This window comes from Vipera ursinii, assembly GCF_947247035.1.
Source record: "Vipera ursinii genome assembly, chromosome: 4".
Taxonomy (NCBI): Eukaryota; Metazoa; Chordata; class Lepidosauria; order Squamata; family Viperidae; genus Vipera; species Vipera ursinii.
The window spans coordinates 4,223,014-4,247,679 of record NC_139514.1 but is presented as its reverse complement, the minus strand read 5'-3'; the positions used below and the strand labels follow the sequence as shown (position 1 = coordinate 4,247,679).

The 24,666-nt window shown below is 44.4% G+C and overlaps 1 protein-coding gene across 1 annotated transcript in view; it reads left to right on the top strand.

Annotated features, from left to right (window-relative positions):
- Window positions 1-24,666, top strand: part of UVRAG (UV radiation resistance associated) — a 93,994-nt gene that overhangs the window by 21,314 nt on the left and 48,014 nt on the right. The window contains exons 4-7 of the mRNA XM_083362525.1: window positions 2,946-3,107; window positions 4,803-4,877; window positions 5,836-5,915; window positions 23,910-24,015. Coding sequence (XP_083218651.1) covers window positions 2,946-3,107; window positions 4,803-4,877; window positions 5,836-5,915; window positions 23,910-24,015 — 423 coding nt within the window. The remainder of the gene's footprint in view (window positions 1-2,945; window positions 3,108-4,802; window positions 4,878-5,835; window positions 5,916-23,909; window positions 24,016-24,666) is intronic.

Here is a 24,666-nt window from a genome sequence, read left to right as displayed (position 1 = left end):
TGTGGTTTAAAAAATTTTTATTAGCAAGCTTAAGTTCAGTTACGGCAAGGGGTATATTGAACCAAATAGAAAACAAAGCATCTTATGTTGATCTTGAGAGTTCGCAGGTAGCCAAGTATTGCTTTTTCACGTCGCCTCACGTAACATTGGGGCAGCTGTGGTCTGTATAGATTTGCAGCTTCCTGACCATCTTGGAAGAATAGCTCCATACTGAGTGCAAAGTTGGGAGATTAATTAGGAAATGAATCAGAGAAGCTAGTCTGTTTTGGTTCAGGTAAGGTCACAGCCGATGCATCAATTGTTAGTGGGGCCGTTAATGACAGTGGCAAGCTGTATCTGGTCCTTTAGAAAAAGGCTTTCAAATACAGGGAATCTTCCTAATTCCTAGGTCATACTTGCTGCCTGTGGATGGCCCTAGTTTGGGCTGATACAGGCAAAAGATTTATACATATAAATCCACAGGCAGCAAGTTGCAACTGCAACAATTGTTTGTATTAAAATAAATTTGGATTGCTGACAAAGAATTAAAGGGAGGCTGATATAGCTATTTCAAGCTGCTTTGCTCTCATTTCAGAAGGGTGTGGCTGACTGATGAGAGCAAAGAAGCGTGAAATAGCTATATCAGTCTCCCTTTAATTCTTTGTCAGCAATCCAAATTGTGTGTATGTGTGTGTGTATACAGACAGACACACATATACATACATGTGAATGTATATGTGTGTGTATGTGTATACACAAGGGCGGGATATAAATGGAATTAAAATAAATAAATAAAATACACACGTGTATATGTGTATGTGTGTGTATACAAATGTGTATGTGTGTGTATATACATATACTATGTGTGTGTGTGTTTGTGGGTTTGTGTATATACACAGACACAGACACACACACACACATATATATACACACACACAATTATATACATACATATATACACATATGGCTGACTGATGAGAGCAAAGAAGCTTGAAATAGCTATATCAGTCTCCCTTTAATTCTTTGTCAGCAATCCAAATTGTGTGTATGTGTGGACTTCAACTCCCAGAATTCCTCAGCCAGCATGGGGAAACTATGGCCCCTTCATGACTCGTGGACTTCAACTCCCAGAATTCCTCAGCCAGCATGGGGGAACTATGGCCCCTTCATGACCTGTGGACTTCAACTCCCAGAATTCCTCAGTGTGTATGTGTATATGTGAATGTATATATATGTGTGTATATGTGTATATACACGTGTGTGTATATATGTGTATATGTGTGTATACACGTGTATGTGTGTTTGTGTGTTTGTGTATATACACAGACAGACAGACAGACAGACACACGTTAGGGTTCCTGCAGGAGTTTGGATTCAGATGAAGCATGAACTACTTACCCAATAGATTCTCCCTGCTGGATCCTAACAGTTACCATGGATCTAGAGTATGAGTCGTGGATCCATGCACCTTCTCTTATTCTTGTCCACTCCAAATGAAGCTGATCTCGCCAACCCTGACCAGCTGACAGTCCGTACATGCGACACGTTCTGCAATAATCTGGAGCAGAGCAGATCTGGAGGTCTTCTAATCCACCCCCCTGCTCAGGCTGGAGACCCCCTATACCATTTGAGACAAGCGGCTGTCCGGTTTCTTCTTAAAAAAACCTCCAGTAATGAAGCACCCACCACTTCTGAAGGCAACTTCTGTTCCACAGGATACTGGAATACTGCTATCACGCCACCCCCACCTCCCCAGTCCTTCTTTTCTCTAGACTGCCCGAACCAAATTCCTTGTCTAACTTGAAGCAAATGCAAATGGTTTGTCCTTCAAAGTTCTTTGTGAAACCTATTATAATATACAACCAAGCAATTGGCTGCATCGGGAATAACTTAGAGCAGGGGTAGGCAACCTTGGCTCTTTTATGACTTGTGGACTTCAACTCCCAGAATTCCTGAGCCAGCATGGGGGAACTATGGCCCCTTCATGACTCGTGGACTTCAACTCCCAGAATTCCTGAGCCAGCATGGGGGAACTATGGCCCCTTCATGACTCATGGACTTCAACTCCCAGAATTCCTGGGCCAGCATGGGGAACTATGGCCCCTTCATGACTTGTGGACTTCAACTCCCAGAATTCCTGAGCCAGCATGGGGGAACTATGGCCCCTTCATGACTCGTGGATTTCAACTCCCAGAATTCCTGAGCCAGCATGGGGGAACTATGGCCCCTTCATGACTCGTGGACTTCAACTCCCAGAATTCCTGAGCCAGCATGGGGGAACTATGGCCCCTTCATGACTCGTGGATTTCAACTCCCAGAATTCCTGAGCCAGCATGAGGGAACTATGGCCCCTTCATGACTCGTGGACTTCAACTCCCAGTATTCCTGAGCCAGCATAGCTGGCTCAGGAATTCTGGGAGTTGAAGTCCATGAGTCATAAAAGAGCCAAGGTTGCCTACCCCTGACTTAGAGCAATTCGTGCACCATCTTTGGAAGCCTTTTTTGGACATACACGTAATCCTTGTTTAATAACCGGTTGCTTAGTAACCATTCAAAGTTACAACAGACTTCCCCAGAGCCATGTATGGCCCACTTTTGAAGTCCTGTTCAACTCCCCCCCCCCAAAAAAAGCTCCATCCACACACTCATGAAATTGCATTTGGAGCATTTAGCCTTTACAGCCGTTTGCAACATCCCATGGTCATGCGGCTGCAACTTTCATGCTGATTTCTAGCATTTACAAATGGGAACCCACCCATTGGGAAAAATGGATGCATTTAATGACTGTTGCAAAAAAGATTGTAAAGTCGGGTGTGGTCACTTGGTGACCTCCTGCTTAATGACCGCCAAGATGTACAACACTTAATTCTGGACTCAATTAAGGTCTTAAGGACTAACTACGTACTAATCGCTGTGGGAGAAAAATAACCCGGAATATTTCATTCTCTCTTCTTCCACACGAACAGAATCCAACATGGCGAAGCCTTGACTTTGGTTTAATGCCCGATCGCCTTGATACGTCTGTATCCTGTTTTGTGGTGAGGATATGGGGTGGCAAGAATGATACCTATCAGCTACTGATTGAGTGGAAAGTCAATCTAGATGGACTCAAATATTTGGGCCAGCAGGTAAAAGAAAAGTACTGTTTCAACTTGGATTGGCTATTTAAGGATATTTTCAGCAAATATCTGTTGATGGAATAGCAAAGAATTGTTGCAAGATATAAGTGTCTGTGGAGATTGTCAATCATCCAGGTCCCAAATATCCTTTTCAAAAGGCAACTGGACTTTTTTTTTTTTTTTGAAAATGTTTTGTTTCTCATTCAAGAAGCTTCCTGGATGAAATGTGAACCGTTTTCAAGAATATAAACTAAGAAAGTCCAGTTGCCTTTTGAAAAGGACCTTTGGTCCAAGATATAAAGTTGGCAGATGCTGGACAGAATTTTGGCAGGATAAGAGGAATCTTCTATATATTACTAAAATGTTGTGTTGTATCTGTTTGTACCCTCAGGGTAGCCCAAATCGTGCCTCATACTACAAGTATTTGAATCAGGATACCTAAAATTTATTAATTTAAAAATCAAGGTGCCTAAAATTCATTTAATTTAAAAATGCACAAAAGATAATAATCCAGGACCCATTACTCCTGTGGCATTGAATTTTCCACGATGTTCGGATCAGTTCTGTGTGCAAAATTGTGGCTGTTGCGGCATCCCTGCAGTCACATGATCATGATTTTAGTACTCCTTGCCAGTTTCCCACAAGCAAAATCATTGGGGAAGCCAGCGGGAAGTCAAATAATCCCACTGCCGCTGCTTTGCCTGCCTATGATCTTCCTGTTTTAAGTAAGTACATACTGAGTTGTTATTGGAAGTTCATTTGCCACCACAATTAAGTTTCAATTTATGATATATACTTTTCTTTGAGGATCATGAGCCTGTCCAGCATTAGGATAAAACAGGGATCTTCGAACTTGGCCCTTGTGGACTTCAACTCCTGGAATTCAAGTCCACAAGGCATAAAAGGGCCAAGTTTGAAGACCCCTGAGATAAAAGAAGTACGATCAGTTTGAAATTTTAATGTTCATTCTGGTCATCTCTCTCTCTCTCTCTCTCTCTCTCTCTCTCTCTCTCTCTCTCTCTCTCTCTCTCTCACACACACACACACACACACACACACACACACTGCTCTCAAAGGAGGAGCCAGCAGACCCCAGAGTTGTCTTAAGTTAATCACTCATTTTGAAAGTTGACTATCTGCAGATAGAAGTATATTCAGTTGGCTTGTTCGTTATCGAGCCAAATTAGTTAACAGCTCCAGATGGTTAAATGTCTATGGAGATTCGTTTCCCCAAAGGTGCTTTTTCAAAGGGCAATTAGACTTTCTTGGATATATATTTTTTCTTCCTCTCTTTGAAAATGTTTCGCTTCTCGACGAAGAAGCTTCTTCAGTGAATTCCAGATGTTTAGCTTTGGGTGTACTGCAGCAGACCATGAAAATTCAAGGCTTAACAAATTTATTGTTAGGTTAGACCCTGCGGGAAGACCTAGGTCCCTGAAGGCTAAGCGTATGTGTGATTATGTACTTAGTTTTTTTTAAGCTATCTTACCATGTTCGTTGTGGCCCAGAAAATGAACCTATTCATGGGATCGAGTTTCAGCTTCTTCCTTTCCCCTCTATAGGGTCAGTGGTGAACCTGCATAACAGAAGGATGCCACAAAACATATGATCCCTACAAAGAATGCCACTCTGGGTGCTAAAAGAACTAAAACAATGGCTTTAAAGTAAGCTGACTGAATCTGTGACACTGGTTTTACTTAACAGATACATGCTCGTAGCCCGAATGAAATCATTTTTGGGCTGAATGATGGTTATTATGGGGCCTTGTACGAACGAAAGGTAAGCTTACCCCCACTGCGTCCATAACTTCTTAAAACCGTCAATCCGCAGGGCGCGTTAGCTTCCGGAATGTTTTTTTACAGTTTTCTAAAAAAAGTCAAATCAACTGTCCAGTGAAACATAGAAAGCCAGCTTGGCCTAGTGGTTAAAGGTGTTGGCCTAGAAACCAGGAGGCCGTGACTTCTAGTCCCACTTTACGTATGAAAGCTAGCTGGGTGACTTTGGATCAGTCAGTCTCTCTCAGCCCGACCCACCTCACAGGGTTGTTGTTGTGGGGAAAATAGGAGGAGGGAGGAGTCCTAGCAGTGGTGGGATTCAAATACCTGAACAACCGGTTCTCTTGTTGGATGCAGGCCTGGGCCTCCGAGGCCTAGAATAGACTTCCGGAAGTGGCATCCACACACTTCCTGTGGGCCGTTCTAGGCCTGAGAGGCCTCCTCCAGGCCTCCCAGGCCTACAACGGACTTCCGGAAGTGGCACCCACAGACGTCCGGAAGTGGCACCCACGCACTTCTGGTGGGCCATTCTAGGCCTGGGAGGCCTCTTCCGGTGGGCCGTTCTAGGCCTGGGAGGCCTCCTCCAGGCCTAGAATAGACTTCCGGAAGCAGCGTGCATTCAGCCGGTTCTCCAAACTCAGCAAAATTTAGCTACCAGTTCGGCCGAACTGGTACGAACTGGCCGAATCCCACCACTGAGTCTTAGGTATGTTCATTGCCTTGAGGTACTTATAAAAAGTAAGAAAGGAGGGACAAAAAAAATCAAACAAGAAGAGAAGTATCTTGGGGATAAAGAGAGAAGGTTGGTAAACATGAATATCACGTGCAAAGGGCGGGCTATAAACGCTGTTTCGTCTGGACAAAACATGCGAGTGTAATTTTTTTTTAATTAGGAAACTAGAATCTTAATTTCAGCGTGACCAAGACAAAACTGTTAACGTACTGTCTTGTTTGTCTTCAAGGGTGTCTCAGGAATCCAGAAGAATCTGCAGGTGGATCCCAATTGTGTGCGTAACTCATATGATGTCTTCTCTTTGCTAAGGTAACTTCCGGCTTCCGATTAAGAAGCAACTGTGAGCTGAAAATAACATAAGCTTCCCAGAATGTTTTTCAGCACTTGTGCGAATCACTAGCGACGGCCCTAAGCTCCTTGCATAACGCGTTGGCTTTGCACGTTGTCTTTGTTGTTGTTGTTGTCGTCGTTGTACACGAAAAGCTACTTTTTTTTCCAGCGCAGATAACGTTTAGCGTGAACGTTTGTTTCTTTTTGCCACCAGCGGAAGGAGTTGAAATGTCTTTCTTCACGATTAGGAACAGGCTCATGGGTGGTTGTCCTTTTATGGTACTTTTATTACACTTAAAAAGATTAAAAAATAAAATAAAATTAAAGCCAAAGAAGAAAACGCAAAGAAATCGACGTGCAGAATTGTCTGTGGAGGTTCTCAAGTCCTCCAAGTCAGGTTTTTCCCCAAAGGTGATTTTTTTCCCAGGAGGCAAATGGACTTTCTTGTTTTTCTTGGGACGTCTTCGAAGAAAAACAAAGAAGTCCAGTTGCCTCCTGAAAAAAAGCACCTTTGGGATAGATGTGCAAAAGCAGCTTCTGAGGGTTGCGCAAGCAAGACAGCATAGCAGAGTGTCGTCGTTGTGTCTTCCCGTGATTACGAGCCAGGACGGTGGTTAGGGTGGTCCTGTTGTCTTTCCACGCAGCGTTCCTCCGGCTTTCGTCCTAGTGAAAATTGAAACAGTACTCGGAGTTTTTTTTAATTTTTAATCCCATTTATATCCCGCCCTTCTCCGAAGACTCAGGGCGGCTTACAATCTAAAGCACAAATCAAATGTGCTTAGCAGTAGCCTTCATTCTATGTATATGCCTGCTTATTATTAGGGCTTTCGCCCCCCCCCCCAAGCGGCATTATTACAAAGTCAGTTTATTGCCCCCAACAATCTGGGTCCTCATTTGACCTACCTGGGAAGGATGGAAGGCTGAGTCAACCTTGAGCCTGGTGGGACTCGAACCTGCACTAATTGCAGGCAGCTGGTGTTACTTAGGGAGGCATTAGCCCACTGCTCCACCAAGGCTCTTTTAAGTTATTTTATTTTTTATTTTATTTTAATTCTATTTATATCCCGCCCTTCTCCGAAGACTCAGGGCGGCTTACAAGCTTAGCAGTAGCCTTCATTCTATGTATATGCCTGCTTATTAGGGCTTTCACACACACCCCCAGCGGCATTATTATAAAGTCAGCTTAATTGCCCCCAACAATCTGGGTCCTCATTAGTTAGACCAGCAGTCAGTGTACCAAGCAGAGGTACTGTGTGGAACAATCAACTGGTGCCCATAGCAGCTGCTTGAACCATTATGTTCTAGATCAGCTAAGTTTCCGGATAATCTTCAGGAGCAATTGCACAGGAAGTCCTCGACTTACGGCCGTTCGTTTAGTGAGCGTTCAACGTTACAATGGCACAAAAAAAGCGACTTCACAACTATTTTTCACACTTGCAACCGTGGCAGCATCCCCGTGATCATGCGGACAAATTTCAAAAGGCTTGGCTTTTGAGACCTTCTGACAAGCAGAGCCAATGGGGAAGCCAGATTCTCTTTTTTAAGAGCCGTAACGCTAACTTTTTAACAACTGCAGTGCTTCACCTTAACAACTGCGGCAAGACAGGTCGTAAAATGGGGCAAAACTCACTTAACAACGGCCTTGCTTCGCAGTGGACATTTTGAGCTCAGTTCCGGTCGTAATTCGAGGACGGCCTGTGGTTCAAGCGGGAAGTAATCAAGGCTCAAGTGGTAAATGGAGAAAAAAAATTGATTTGCTGTCAGCGAGCAGCAATGAACCAGGGGACGTTTTTAACTTACAGCAATTCATTTAGCGACAGTGACACTGGGAAAAAGTGACTTATGACTCTTTTCACACTTAACGACCATTGCAGCATCCCCGAGGTCACGAGGTCTGAATTTGGACGATTGGCAACTGACTCACATTTATGACGGTCGCAGCGTCCCCGGGGGTCACGCGATCCCCTTTTGCGACCTTCTGACAAGCAAAGTCAATGGGGGAAGCCAGATTCACTTAACAACCGTGTTACTAAACAGCTGCAGTGATTCGTTTTACAACTGTGAGAAGAAAGGTCGTAAAATGGGGGGGAAACTCACTTAAGAAATGTCTTGTTTATCAACATAAATGTTGGGTTCAAGGTTTGTGCGGAGCTGCTTCCCAACCTTGCCAATTGCCTGCCAAGATCCTTGAAGTAATAATTTTAATGTTTTGTTCCTTCATTTTTTTAAATGTTGCTTGTAACCCAGTCTGGCTAGACCAGTAGGTGGGCAGCATATACTTTTAATAAATAAATAACAGTAATAACGTTTTCCAAAACTTCACTTTGTTTGGAAATTGTGTAAATTGTAGTCCTTTTGTGGAAGACAAACCAGCAGATGTCACCATTGCCCTGCAAGTGGAACAATTTCATTCCTTTAGTGGAAAAAAAAAGTTAGGGTAGAACTGAACGGAATCATATAGTTCAGGCATCTCTGAGTCATCAACCTCTGTAGCCTTCTAAAAATGTTGGCAGCTAAATTCTTGAATTCTCCAAATACCTGAGGTTGTGTCATGGCAATCAAAAGCAGGTAGAATATTTTGCAGGTTATTTGCACTGAGTTCTTCGAAGGCTGCAGGATCCAGTCTGGGTCAGACCAACCTTTGGTCCCAGTGACTAACCCAGAACTGGATCCTGCGACGTTATCCTGGGACACACACATCCGCCTTCGTCCATCTTAGAAGGCTGCTTATTTCTTAATGAAGCTAATCAGTCAAAAGTATAACAACCACTAAAAGAATAAGATTTGTATGAACCGGTGCAAAGAACCACCTTAACTCAACCAGTGAATGTGGAGGTCCTGTTTTTCTGCCTGGTGGGCCATTAACCAAAGTTTGTTCCCCCAAAGCCCTTTAATGTCTGTTAAAATGTGACCCATGTTAGTTAACCATAACTTTACAGTTTTAACCACGAAGCTTAATTCTCCCAGGGCAAGATCCCAAAATCAAGCCACGTTATGGTTTAGAGCAGTGTATGAACCCAGATAGCTGCAGTTAATTCATTATTTGTAGTCAAACCAATCGTGGTTTGATGGGATAGATAGGCAAACCCAGCCTGTGGTATTTTGCTATTTTATGACAAAAGTCATTGTGAGCTGAAACTGGAAGAAAAATATAATTCTGGTTTCTTATGGAGGAAAAATTAAAAAGGTGAAATCGTTTGCATGCTAGTAATCAAAACAGAGAGGGACGCGGTGGCTCAGTGGGTTAGGACGCTGAGCTTGTCGATCAGAAGGTTGGCAGTTTGGCGGGTCGAATCCTGAGTGCCGCGTAACAGAGTGAGCGCCTGTTACTCATCCCAGCTTCTGCCAACCTAGCAGTTTGAAAACCCGTAAAAATGCAAGTAGAAAAATAGGGACCACTCCGGTGGGAAGGTAACAGCGTTCCGTGCGCCTTTGGCGTCTAGTCATGCCGGCCACATGACCACGGAGACGTCCTCGGACAAGCGCTGGCTCTTCGGCTTTGAAACGGAGATGAGCACCGGCCCCTAGAGTTGAAAACGACTAGCACGCATGTGCGGGGGAACCTTTACCTTAATCAAAACAGACAGTTGACTATGTGTAGTGACTATTTGGCCGGGACAGTTATTGGACTAAAGACAAGTGAAGAATTAAGGAAAGCTTGAAGTTTGGGCCTCCCTTAGTAATATTTGAAATTAGTTTTTTTTCTCTCTCTTCTCCCCCCCATTGTTGTTTCTAGTCAACTTGTAGCCCTGCCTCCAAAGAAAATAATACATCAACGCATGCCAGCATTTCTCAGGCTAACCACGGCAGATGGTTTGGTTAGGAGTCCTCAGTTCTTCAAGATCCTCAAGGATCAGAGCAGCCCCGCCTGAATTTAGCAACTAGCTTTTGCATTTACTCGGGAGAGAGAAAGAGCGAGCCCAACGCCACACTCTTTTTTCTTCCTTTTCTCCTTTAATAAGTCCCGACAGTGCAATTTTCCCTTAAGTTGAGGAAGGGGCAATCACCTCTGGACATCTTGCCAAGGATTAGATGGGGAATGTTCAACAGCTGGCAAGTTGGTTTGTAGGATTTTAGCCGGGAGATAAAAGACCTTCCTGAACTGTGGGGGTCGATCTGGGGAGAAAGTGCCTTAAAAAGAGGAAAGATGGGTTGGGTCTCCTAATAAGAACAACATTTTCAGATCCTACCTGAAATAGCCAACTCTTGACGTACAAAGCTGAAGCCATTTTTTAAAAAAATCTCTCTTCAGTTTCTGAACATGCTTTTTAAATCCGTTTCTCTGGTTCATCTCCAACGCATCCGTCCATGTTGCGGGTTCTTATACTGATTTACTATTTTATTATTTTCCTTTGCCACGGTTTTAATTTTTTTTTACGGTCCTGTTGTTTGACTCCGGTTTTACAAACTCCTTTCGTTTTTCCTTCCTTTTTATTATCGTAAGCCGCCCAGAGCAGGCCTCAAGTGGCGAGAGAGAGGGTGGCAAGTCATTTTAACAAATAAATAAATAAAAGCCTCGGTTGGAATTTTTTTCCCTGAGTTGGTTTATTCATGTGGCAAAGAATGAGCCCTATCTTGGATTTTGGAAAATAGCCATTCCTTCCGGCTTTCCAAAACACCGTTTTCTTTCCATAAAGGAGAATATTTGTAGCTCAGGGTTGAAACGAGGGCCTTTGGTGCTCTCCGAGTTTGGTGGTTTTCTTGCAAGATGTTTCATTACTCAAACTAGGTAACATCATCAGTACTGGAAGGGAGTGGGGGTTGCGGGGAGGAGGAGGAGGACTGTGGGGTCCTTGGTGCTCTCCGAGATTGGTGGTTTTCTTGCAAGATGTTTCATTACCCACACTAGGTAAAGAGCCTTGGTGGAGCAGTGGGCTAATGCCTCCTTAAGTAACACCAGCTGCCTGCAATTAGTGCAGGTTCGAGTCCCACCAGGCTCAAGGTTGACTCAGCCTTCCATCCTTCCGAGGTAGGTAAAATGAGGACCCAGAATGTTGGGGGCAATTAAGCTGACTTTGTAATAATGCCGCTTGGGGGTGTGTGTGAAAGCCCTAACAAGCAGGCATATACATAGAATGAAGGCTACTGCTAAGCTTGTAAGCCGCCCTGAGTCTTCGGAGAAGGGCGGGATATAAATGGAATTAAAATAAATAAAAATAAAAAATAAACAAGCAAGCTCAGAGAGCGCCAAGGAGACCCTAGTTGTTGTCTAGTCAACATCTGTAACAATTGCAAAAATACAAACCGGGCGGCTGGGCTACACGTTACACCCACTGTCCAAAAGCAGCTTGGATGGGGGAAGAAACAATTGCCCAGGGTTGTGAAGAAAAGCCATCCAATGGCAAAGAACGGATGTTCTGGAGAACGTCCTTAAGCCAGCTGAAATCTAAACCTGGTTTAGATCCTTGTCTAAGATTTCTAAAGCGGCTGGACTTCAACTCCCAGAAGGCTGGGAAATTCTCTTCCTCCTCCTCCTCCTCCCCCCCTCCCTTCCAGCACATGATGTTACCTAGTTTGAGTAAGAAACCTCTGCAAGAAAACAAGCAAGCTCAGCGAGCATCAAGGAGCCCTCACCGTTTTCTCTAGCTGCCTCCATTCAGTCCTTTCCACCATCGATCTCCACCACTTGTCCCTTTCTCCTTCCGGCTCCTTCTTCGCCACCCATGGAGAAAATGAAGGACTATCCCAGGGCTAGGCAACCTCAGCTCTTTTATGACTCGTGGACTTCAACTCCCAGAATTCCTGAGCCAGCCATGCTGGCTGAGGAATTCTGGGAGTTGAAGTCCACGAGTCATGAAGGGGCCAAAGTTTCCCCCATGCTGGCTGAGGAATTCTGGGAGTTGAAGTCCACGAGTCATGAGGGGGCCATACTTCCCCCATGCTGGCTCAGGACTACTGGGAGTTGAAGTCCACAAGTCATGAAGGGGCCATAGTTCCCCCATGCTGGCTCAGGAATTCTGGGAATTGAAGTCCACGAGTCATGAAGGAGCCATAGTTCCTCCTTGCTGGCTGAGGAATTCTGGGAGTTGAAGTCCACAAGTCATGAAGGGGCCAAAGTTTCCCCCATGCTGGCTCAGGAATTCTGGGAGTTGAAGTCCACAAGTCATGAAGGGGCCATAGTTCCCCCATGCTGGCTGAGGAATTCTGGGAGTTGAAGTCCACAAGTCATGAAGGGGCCAAAGTTTCCCCCATGCTGGCTCAGGAATTCTGGGAGTTGAAGTCCACAAGTCATGAAGGGGCCAGTTTCCCCCATGCTGGCTCAGGAATTCTGGGAGTTGAAGTCCACAAGTCATGAAGGGGCCATAGTTCCCCCATGCTGGCTCAGGAATTCTGGGAGTTGAAGTCCACAAGTCATGAAGGGGCCATAGTTCCCCCATGCTGGCTCAGGAATTCTGGGAGTTGAAGTCCACAAGTCATGAAGGGGCCAAAGTTTCCCCATGCTGGCTCAGGAATTCTGGGAGTTGAAGTCCACGAGTCATAAAAGAGCCGAGGTTGCCTACCCCAGGACTATCCTAAAATCACGTTCTGCCATTAGGCTTCAGTTCTGGTGAGGTTGCTCGTTGCTCGATGAATGGGCCTAGCTTTCTTCGATGGTAGCAATATTTTATTTATTGATTTGTATATCCTATGTAGACGTTGCCCATCTCCCTGACAGAGCGACTCAGGCTAGAAATAGGTATTAAAAACTACAAAGCCGTTCATTTAGGGAATCGTTGGATGACAAGGTGGAAGTTTACCGCAAGGAGGTTGAGGGGTTGGTGAACTGGTGTAAAGAAAACAGTTGATTTCAGAAAAGGCAGGCACGGCCACACTCCTCTGTGCACCAATGATTGCCCTGTGGAGATGGTTACCAGCATCAAATTCCTGGGCGTGCAGCCGGCGAGTAGGCTGGCTTGGTCGCTCAACAGTGAGGAACTGGTGAAGCGGGCAGAGCAGCGCCTGCATTTCCTGCGTCGCGTGAGAAAAGCACATCTTCCTTCCCCTATCCTGACCACTTTCTACGGGGGGGGGGACGATCGAGAGCATCCCGTCATACGGCATAACGGTCTGGTTTGGAAGCATCAGCACTTTGGACAGGAGGGCGGTGCAAAGAGTGGGGAGGACAGTAAGAACAGATCCTTGGCAGTTCCCTCCCCTCCATCCAGGACATGGCACAGAAGCGCCTGCATTTCCTGCATCGCATGAGAAAAGCACATCTTCCTTCCCCTGTCCTGACCACTTTCTACGGGGGGGGACGATCGAGAGCATCCTGTCATACAGCTTAATGGTCTGGTTTGGAAGCATCACCGCTTCGGACAGGAGGGCAGTGCAAAGAGTGGTGAGGACAGTAAGAACAGATCATTGGCAGTTCCCTCCCCTCCATCCAGGACATGGCACAGAAACGTTGCTTGAGCAGGGTCCATAAGATTGTCTGGGACACGACACGTCCTCTTCATGGCCTGTTTTCCTTGTTCCCTTCCGGGAGGAGTGGGCTTCGTGGTATCTGAAGCAGAACATCCAGATTCAGCCATAGTTTCATTCCATGCAGCATTAACCTTGCGAACTCTCAAGCTTCCTCCTTCCATTATATATTCAAGATGGACAGGGTTTAATATTTATTTGTTATGTATATGTAGGGGTAAAGGGACGCGGTGGCTCAGTGGGTTAGGACGCTGAGCTTGTCGATCAGAAGGTCAGCAGTTTGGCGGGTCGAATCCCGAGTGCCGCGTAACAGAGTGAGCGCCTGTTACTCATCCCAGCTTCTGCCAACCTAGCAGTTTGAAAGCATGTAAAAAATGCAAGTAGAAAAATAGGGACCACTCCGGTGGGAAGGTAACAGTGTTCCGTGCGCCTTTGGCGTCTAGTCATGCCGGCCACATGACCATGGAGACGTCCTCGGACAAGCGCTGGCTCTTCGGCTTTGAAACGGAGATGAGCACCGGCCCCTAGAGTCGGAAACGACTAGCATGCATGTGCGGGGGAACCTTTACCTTTACCTGTATGTAGGGGTGTGGGTCTATACATATGTTGTATATAGTATGGTTAGGTGTGTGTCATGTATGTGTTGCACTATGAGAGCCGGCAACTAAATTTCATTTTTGATGTGTGCCATTGTGCCCACAGTTAAAAAAAAATGACAATAAAGGTTATCTTATCTTCTCAATCTTATCTAACAAGGGCCCTGAAAAAAGGGACTTAATGACCATTTCTCCCACCTAACAGCCATTGCGGTATCCCCAATGGCAGTGTGTTTACGACTGAATTTGCTTAACAGCCATGCGATTTACAAAAAGCTTGCAAAATTAAGTGCAACTCACACCAACGACTGCGTTGCCTCGCAACAGAGGTTCCCGCCTCGGTTTTGGCTGTAAGCTGAGGACTATCTGTAATCTCTAATTAATGTTCAGACTGGATATTGAGCCATCAGTGCAGAGTGAAAAGCAATGCTCTGTATTGGTGAGAGAAAGGTAACTTTCTTTTCCGGCTAATCGCAGTTTAATATTAGCCTAAAATATTTGGACATCATAGCTTTAGGCTCCAATGACACTGCAATCAGAAATGGAGGTGAAGCATTTTTTGGGGGGGGAGGGGAGTTGTAAGAATGAGGCTTGTACATGTTGGCAGGAAGGACCAATGTTTAGTAAATTTGTGAACGGGTTGAATTAACCAAGCAAACTGCAGCTACAGTAATAACATTTGTACAACGTGGGAGCCTTAATAACTTGATGGGTTCTGATGTTGCCTAGCAATTAGCAGAGTGAAGTTCAGTAGATGTTGTTTATGGATATTCTCAGTCCTCCAGGTCATCGTTATCCCAAAGATGCTTTTTTCAAGAGGCAATTGGACTTTTTTGTTTTCTTTTGAAGACGTTTCACTTCTCATCCCAGAAGGTTCTTCAGCTCTGACTGGATGGTGGGGAAAGGAAGGATTTATACTCCTTGCAGATAGCTGCACATAGAATCAAGATCACGTGAAGTATTAATACCACTTTACAAAGCCTTGGCAAGGCCACACTTGGAATGCGGCATCCAGTTTTGGTCACCACGATGTAAAAAAGATGCTGAGACTCTGGAAAGAGTGCAGAGAAGAGCAAGAAAGATGATTAGAGGACTGGAGGCTAAAACATATGGAGAATGGTTGCTGGAATTGGGAATGTGTAGTTTAATGAAGAGAAGGGTGAGGGGGGACATGATAGCAGCGTTCCAGTATCTCAGGGGCTGCCCCAAAGAAGAGGGAGTCAAGCTATTCTCCAAAGCACCTGAAGGCAGGTCAAGAAGCAACGGATGGAAACTAGTCAAGGAGAGAAGCAACCTAGAACTAACGAGAAACTTCCTGACAGTTAGAACAATTAATCAGTGGAAATACCTGCCTCCAGAAGCTGTGAAGGCTCCAACACTGGAGGTTTTTAAGAAGAGACTGGACAGCCATTTGTCTGAAATAGTATAGGGCTTCCTGCCTGAGCAGGGGGTTGGACTAGATAACCTCTAAGGTCCCTTCCAACTTCTTCTTCTTCTTCTTCTTCTTCTTCTTCTTCTTCTTCTTCTTCTTCTTCTTCTTCTTCTTCTTCTTCTTCTTCTTCTTCTTCTTCTTCTTCTTCTTCTCATTAGCATTAGCATTCTTTTGGAGAGTCGTTGAGGCCACTTGGAGGTTTCTCTGTGTCCTCAGGGTCACCCGAGTGGTGCAAATGGGGGTGGCTCCTTGGAACTGCGGAAAGGACCATGTTGTAGACTGGAGATAGTCGTATCCCTTCCCCTCTGTTGAGCAGGGGCTGTTCAGTTTTGACACAGATGGCCTCTCTGACCCCTCTTTCAAACCAGCCGTCCTCTCTGTCCAAAATGTGGACTTTGCTGTCCTCGAAAGAGCGGCTTTTGTCTTTTAAGTCAGTTCATCCGATGTTGTCCTACCAGCAAGTAAATTGCTTCTTGGTCTGAGGAGGCCTACGTTATTTTTTGCAGTATCTTAATAATAAAGTATTCAGCTTTTTTTTTCCCGGCTGGGGCTGAGGGGCGAGAAGAGGTCTCCACGTAAACTTTCTGTAATACTTAGCCCAAAGCACATTCCTTCCCCGGATAAATCTTGGAATTTAAATCCAAGGAATCGATCTTGAATTCAACGTAGTTACAGGTAATAAGTCAGTCCACTGTAATTAATGCTCTAACCACATAGATGTATGTCTGGGGGGCTATCTCTGATAATACATTCCAATCCTGAACAAAAATATTTATTCTCGGTAAGACTTGAATTGATGTGGCCGACTCGTTCCCAGCCAGTTCCTATCAACTTAGATTTTGAAAGCTTAATTTTGGAAATCTCTTGGCCCTTAGCCAATATGTGTGAACTTCCTGGACTCCTTTGTGCGAAATTAAAGCAGTTCATCATGACAACCCATCACACCCTAATCCAGGCAATTAGTATTAAATCTTGCAATGATAACTTTCCTAAGTTGAGTCGGGTCACAGTTGGGCCCTGTTCCAAGGCATTACTGTTTATCAGGAGAATTATGTTGTGTCGGGAAGTGGTAGAATCTGACTGTGATTTCTGATGTATGGTTGATGGCAGAGCCATTTCAGCCGAAGCAGAATTGATTGCGGAACAGAATTTGGGCCACAATTATTGCGCGGTGCAATCTGGGACAGCTTTGAAAGGTTGCTTATTTAGACTGTAATCATCTTTCTGAAAGAGCCTTCCGCAAAATATGGGGCATCAATTATTCACCCATCTATCGCTTGTGTCAGTTTTCACTTGGAGTGCATTAGCGTCTCTGGGTTCATATTTGAAGACAGCGTAAGTAAGGGAAGACCTCATGGTCGTCACTTGGAAGAGAGATCAGTCCATGGGAGAAATTTAGATACTCGCCAGGAAAGAGGAACTTGAGCAATTGAAAGTTTGAGGTAGATAAGTGCTGAATGTATGAGGGCAATTCGGGAATAAACCCCCTGTTTGGTTATCAATGACAGACACTCATAGATAGATAGATAGATAGATAGATAGATAGATAGATAGATAGATAGATAGATAGATATGGATAGATAGATAGATAGATAGATAGATAGATAGATAGATAGATAGATAGATAAGGATAGAGATAGATAGATAGATAGATAGAGCTAGATAGATAGATAGATAGATAGATAGATAGATAGATAGATAGATAGATAGATAGATATGGATAGAGATAGATAGGTGGATGGATGGATGGATGGATGGATGGATGGATGGATGAATAGAGGCAGAGAGATAGATAGATATGGATAGAGATAGATAGATAACCTTTATTGTCATTTTTTACTCGGCACAATGGCACACATTACAAATGAAATTTGGTTGCTTTGCTCTCAAAGTGTACACATACGTAACACACATTTAAAACATAATATATACAACACAGGTATAGACCTACACCCTTACCTATAAGTAAAGTATAAATATTATTCACTGTCCATCTTGAATACATAACGGAAGGAGGAAGCTTTAGAGTTCACCATACTGTATGGCACAAAACTGTGATTGAATCTGGATTTCTGCTTCGGATGCCACGAAGCCCCCTCCTCCCAGAAGGTAACAAAGAAAACAAGCTGTGAAGAGGATGTATAGTGTAAACATGCATAGATACAGTACTAGCGGTGTGTGGGCGAGTATTGTCGTGAACCAACACCACACCAGAAAAGGTGCTGAAGGTGAAGAGGCCAAAGGAGTAACTGCGAGTGAAGTTCATGGAGTGTGGTTAGACCAGAGGTAGGCAACCTTGGCTCTTTTATGACTTGTGGACTTCAACTCCCAGAATTCCTGAGCCAGCATGGGGCAAAATATGGCCCCTTCATGACTTGTGGACTTCAACTCCCAGAATTCCTGAGCCAGCATGGGGGAACTTTGGCCCCTTCATGACTTGCAGACTTCAACTCCCATAATTCCTTAGCCAGCATGGAGGAACTATGGCCCCTTCATGACTTGTGCACCTCAACTCCCAGAATTCCTGAGCCAGCCATGAAGGGGCCATATTTTGCCCCATGCTGGCTCAGGAATTCTAGGAGTTGAAGTCCACAAGTCATAAAAGAGCCAAGGTTGCCTACCCCTGGGTTAGACCATCAATTCAGATGTCTACTGTGAAACGTTATGAAGACTCAGACCAGCCATCTATAACAAGCATGGGGCATGCCGACTTCCGGTGCAGTGTTGGCACATGACAATGCTTGCCCGCGCACTGCTAGACGCACCCAAGAACTTTTGAAGCACTTCCGTTGGGATGTTTTTGATCAAACACACACACACACACACCAGGTTTGGCACCGAGCGACGCCAACTAAGGAATTTCAAACCCGGTAACATGTTACGACAAGCGCCTCAATTTGAATGGCGATTCTTTCGAAAAGTCACGTAATGTTATCGTTTTCTAACAGTTGTTAAGTGTGAAAAATGGTCATAAGTCTCTTTTTTTCAATGCCGTCGTAACTTCGGTCACTAAATGAACTGTTGTAAGTCGAGGACTCTGTGTGTGTGTGTGTGTGTGTGTGTGTGTGTGTGTGTGTGTGTGTGTACACACCCTCTGGCAGTTTAAAAAGGAGGAAAAAACAGTCACTATCACACACTTCTCCCAGAAGAACGAAGCTGAAGTCACCAGCCTGAGGATGACGGATGAGATTTCGTCGAAACGTTGCTCTGATACCTCCAATTCTACGTGGGAAAAAACCCAAATGACCAAAGTTCGATCTATCTATCTATCTATCTATCTATCTATCTATCTATCTATCTATCTATCTATCTATCTATCTATCTATCTATCTCACTAGATATATTGATAGGCAAGGTTGCATTTATCTCTGTTAGGACGTGGGCTCAGTATCCTGTGTGTCTGTGTGAATCTGTCTTCAAACTAAACAAGTAATTGAAAAGCCAGCCAGCCAACGAGACATCTTTTTTGCATTTTTATTCTCTCGATGTTGCATCCACATATATTTAATGCCACTTAAGGAGGACTCTTAAGGACCACCAGTGTGGTTCACTGTATTCCCGTCTTTGAAAATAGAATTTCCATCCAACAGACGTTTTCGATGTAAACACCCTGTTGCTTTCTGAGACCCTTTGCGAGCTTTCTCTCTTTCTCTTTTTGCAAAAGCCCGAGGGGAGGAACAGTGTTCTGAAAAAGGATGTCCCAAATTAAAAACTTGGACGGAGTTAAATGATTCCTGGCTTCTGGTTTGCTTTTGCTCGTTTAATTAAACAAAGGTGTTTTCAATAACGCTGAAAGTAAACTTCTGGGGGGGAAAAATTAACTCCAGCCAAAGGCAAAACAAATGCATGTGGGGAAATGCAATCGATTTTAGCCATGGAAAATTTCCACAGGGGAGGTCCTTGGTGCCCTCTGAGCTTGGTTTTTTTTTCTTGCGGACGTTTTGTGATGAAAACTAGGTAACATCATCCGTGCTAGAGAGGAGGAGGAGGAGGACTGTGGGGTCCTTGGTGCCCTCTGAGTTTGGTTGTTTTCTTGCAGACGTTTCATGACCCAACTAGGGAACATCACGTAAAAAAGCACGTAAAAAATGCAAGTAGAAAAATAGGGACCACTCCGGTGGGAAGGTAACGGCGTTCCGTGCGCCTTTGGCGTCTAGTCATGCCGGCCACATGACCACGGAGACGTCCTCGGACAAGCGCTGGCTCTTCGGCTTTGAAACGGAGATGAGCACCGGCCCCTAGAGTCGGAAACGACTAGCACGCATGTGCGAGGGAACCTTTACCTTTATCTTTTTACCTTTGAAAGTTAAATCAGTTTGAATTGGGCCCGCAGTCAGCACAGTGTGAGTTGAAAGTGATGCATTGTAGAGGGACTGGCCAACCTCTTGAGGGCTAGGCAGTTGTAAATTGATTGCCTTGTCTAAACTTTATTTTCATGAAGCGTTTGAGATCAGCCTGAGGGAAGCTAAAATATTGATATCTTGCTTTTTTTTTTTTTTTTTTGGTGAAAGCACTTTTGGTGTCTTTCCCTTGAATTAAAGCCGTGAGAAATGGCAGTTTCCAGATGTCAGGGCCTCCGTAAACTATTGGTGTTAAGCATTTAAAGCATTTTGTACATCGGAGGTCTGTTTGTTGACCAGATTGCTTACACATCTGCACCCAGGGGTGTGTGTGTGAAGAAACCTGGCCTACAGATCTCAGCCACACACCAACATTTGTAAGCCCCGGTTGAATGTCTCGAAGGCTGAGGAGATGTCTCGAAGGCTGTCCTCCGTACCGCAATTATTTCGGTCATTGGCCTATAGAGCACATCCTCATCTCTCCATCCTTTGTTCCTTCACGTGTTACAGAACATACGTTTCCAAGTCCACCATCCACAGTGCAGTATGGCTAAATCTTTTTCTATAGGCATCTTTAGTTTGGAGCAGGGGTACCCAACCTCCCTGGTCCGTGGGCCAGTACCGGGCCGCGGCATGCCAGCTACCGGTCCACACAAACAAGCAAAGCCCCATCCGCGGGATGCTGGCAGCACACAAAACCACGCACCCTCCTGTCCACGGAAAAACCTCTCTCCACGGAACCGGTCCCTGGTGCCCAAAAGGTGGAGGACCTCTGGTGTAGAGAGAAACCACAGGTGTTTTGTATTTTTTTTGTTTTTTAAAAAATTGGAGATCCATCTTACAACATAACTGAATCGGAATAACAGTCAAAAGAGACTTTGGAACCTTTTAGAGACCGAGTGCCCAAACTGCAACCCAAAACCTACTTATGTGTCGTCGGGTGCCGGGTGGTCGTGGCCCATTGGGTGGGTGTGGCCCATTGGATGGCCGTGGCCCATTGGGTGCGTGTGGCTGCGGTGGTAACGGCAGACTGGGTGGGACTAAAAACTACAATCAGTCAATCAATCCCAACTTTGCGAGATCTTTTTTTTCCCCCCCGCGAGAAGTTGAAATTGATTGATTGATTGAACCTTTTTTCTTTCTTTTTTTTTTTTTTTGCACACAGCGGCGGTGAAGGCCTAAAGCGAAAAGGCTTTATAAAACCCAGCTGAAGGCCTAGGACTGGGGCGACGGGGCGCGTGCTTACAGAGTGGGCTCTGCGTGCCACCTGTGGCACACATGCCATAGGTTCGCCACCACGGGTATAGGTTCTCCTGCTTGAGCAGGGGGCTGGACTAGAAGACCTCCAAGATCCCTTCCAGCTCTATTCTATTCTATTCTATTCTATTCTATTCTATTCTATTCTATTCTATTCTATTCTATTCTATTCTATTCTATTCTATTCTATTCTATTCTCCAGATGCCTTAATAATAATAATAATAATAATAATAATAATAATAATAATAATAATAATAATAATAATAATACGTTGGAAGGGACCTTGGAGGTCATCTAGTCCAACCCCCTGCTCAGGCAGGAGACCGTATTATACCATTTCAGACAAATGGCTGTCCAGTCTCTTCTTAAAAACCTCCAGTGTTGGAGTATTCACCACTTCTGGAGGCAGGTAGTTCCACTGATTAATTGTTCTCACTGTCAGGAAATTTCTCCTTAGTTCTAGGTTGCTTCTCGCCTTGACTAGTTTCCATCCGTTGCTTCTTGTCCTGCCTTCAGGCGCTTTGGAGAACAGCTTGACTCCCTCTTCTTTGGGGCAGCCCCTGAACGCTGCTATCATGTCCCCCCTCGTCCTTCTCTTCATTAGACTAGACATCCCCAATTCCAGCAACGGTTCCCTATATGTTTTAGCCTCCAGTCCCCTGATCATCTTTGTTGCTCTTCTCTGCACTCTTTCCAGAGTCTCGACATCTTTTTTTTACATCGTGGTGACCAAAACTGGATGGAGGATTCCAAGTGTGGCCTTCCCAAAGAAGTATAAAGCAGTGCTAACACTTCATGCGAGCTCTCCCATGGGAAGGATTTCTTTCAGACACATGGTCATCGAAGGATAATTTCCTTTTTCTAATTTAAGTGTTCCAGCTGTTATTTATTTATTTTTTTTAAAAAAATTTTTTTAGACAAAATGAACCAAGGATTTCCCAGCCGAGGATGGCTACGTTTGCATCTCGGAACTGACTACAGAGAAGAATTTTCGTTGGTCTTGTTCCATGAGGAAGTTTAGAAATAGCAAGCTTTTGTGTGTGTGTGTTTGTGTGTGTGTGTGTGTGTGTGTGTGTGCATGCGTGCGTGCGCACAGAGTAATGTAGAGGTAAACAAGATTGTGGATCATTTGGAGCAAATGAGAGGCACCGTGAATGAAGCCTGCATAGAAAGAAGTTGTCTGAAACAATAAATTTCAACCATTTACACTTCATTGCTTGCAGATGGTCACCTTTTAGCCTTGCGTTCAGCAGAATTGTCTCAGCCATATACCCACCGAATCATTTGGGATAGATTAAATTGACGAGTTTCTCTCTCCGAGATTGTTGTTTTTCAGTAAAGTGGACTGTCTTTCTTGTTAGACCTGCATTTTTTTTTTTAAAAAAAGTGTGCACATTTAAAATTTGGGACAAACCAACATTTCCTCTGGTTTCTTGAGTCATGCTGTTGGTCATAACACGATAAGAGAAGATGCTTATACAGTAAACATTATGATCTGGCTTTAATGCTCCTGATGCTTGAAAAAAAAACCACACACACACACACACATAGTTAATGCCGTCGGCATGATGCAGCGGTGGGATTCAGCCGGTTCGCACCACTTCGGCAGAACCGGTAGCTAATTTTTTGTTGCCCGGGCCCAGAACGGACTTCCGGAAGCAGCATCCACACACAGAGAACTGGTTGTTCACATATTTGAATCCCACCACTGGCAAGATTCAATAGCAGCAAAGGAGTGGTGTCAGGGAAAGTTGCAGTGGAGAGATGCTTAAAGTTGTAATATTTGAATTACAAATTGATTTTGTGAAAGAACAGTAGTAGTAAGTTTTTTTTAAAAAAAAATCTCAAAACAGGAGGGCTTGATTCAGGTAATTTATATTATTGGCTGGAGGCTGCAAGTCAACCAGAGGAAGTCTTAAAAACAATAATTTATACTATAGAATCATTTGCTGATAGGTAGGTAGGTAGATTAGATTAGATAGATAGATAGATAGATAGATAGATAGATAGATAGATAGATAGATAGATAGATAGATAGATAGATGGCGATAGAGAGATAGATGATAGATAGAGATAGATAGAGATAGATAGATGATAGATGGAGAGATAGAGAGATGGAGAGATAGATGGAGAGATATAGATGATAGATAGATAGATAGATGATAGATGGAGATAGATAGATAGATAGATAGATAGATAGATAGATAGATAGATAGATAGATAGATAGATATAGATAGATAGATAGATACAGGCAGACTGATGATGGATGGATAGATAGATAGATATTGATTTATATCTTGCCTTTATTATTTTAATAAGGTGGGGGAACTTATACAGTACTCCTTCCTCCTCCTATTTTCCCCATAACAACAACCCTATGAGGTGGGCTGGGTTGAGAGTCACTGGCTCAGTGTCGCTCAGCATTTTTCCTGCCTTTGGAAATCTAGAACTCACAATCTCTTGGCTTCTAGCCTGATGCCTTAGCCCAAGGGTCTTCAATCTTAGCAACTTTAAGACTTCTGGACTTCAACTCCCAGAATTCCTCAGCCAGCGGGCTGGCTGAGGAATTCTGGGAGTTGAAGTCCGGAAGTCTTAAAGTTGCCAAGGTTGAAGACCACTGCCTTAGCCATTAGACCAAACTCTTTAACAGTAATCGGTATGTACCTTCAAACAAACGATGAGATATCTTCAAAGGGATCATTTCTATCAGGGGCTGGAAATTCTTCATTTCTTATTTTTGCCCGCCCTGATGGGAAGGCCGGTAGCGTTGACTGGCACTTTTGAGGCTCCAGAGTACGTCTTCAGAGGGACAATTTCCCACGTGCAGCTCAGTGCTTCAGCGCTGCCCAGCTTCAGCAATTCCCCCATAGAGGTTTGCTTCGAATAATGCTTTAGTTAGCGGTCCTGAGGATATGTTGAATTGTTACCTGTCTGTTTCTCTGCAGGCTCCACCGGGCGCAATGTGCAATTAAGCAAACTCAGGTAACTGTTCAGAAAATAGGAAGGGAGATTGAAGAGCATCTGAGGCTTACCTCTACAAGCAACGAGCTGGTATGCTTTTTTTTTTCTCCCCTTAACTGGTGTGTGTGTGTGTGTTTGTCTTGGAACAAGTGTTGTAAAAAACGTTACAGGACGAATACCGGCTTGTGCAAATTGAGTTCTTGAGCACAGGGGAATATTTTGTTAAGAGAAATATGGATAGGGGCATGAGGGGGATTGAAGCTTTAATGCAAGCCTTACCCCTTCCTGGGGTTAAACCTTAGATTCCTTACCGGTCAGGCAGGCAGAGATTCCAGGGTTTGTCTCTGGAATCACAGACCACCCAGTTATAGTTTTTAAGGAGCGTGATAACAGAGATACAGTCCCTGGCTTAACAACCGTTCCGTTTAGTGGCTGTTTGAAATGGCAACAACAAAGTGATGATTTTTTCACTCTTATGACTGTTTGCAGTATCTTCTCTCCTCTTTCCCCCCCTCCACCCCCCCCCCCCCGGTGGTGACACAATCAAAATTTGGATGCTTGGGCCAAAGGGCATGTGTTTATGAAGTTGCAGAGTCCCGGGGATCATGAGATCACCGTTTTTAACCTTCCCAGCAGGGTCCCGACAAGTAAAGTCAGCGTGGCAGGCCAGACTCGCTTAACGGCTGCACGATTCACTTACCAACGGCAGTGATTTGCTTAACCTAGGTCAGGGGTAAGCAA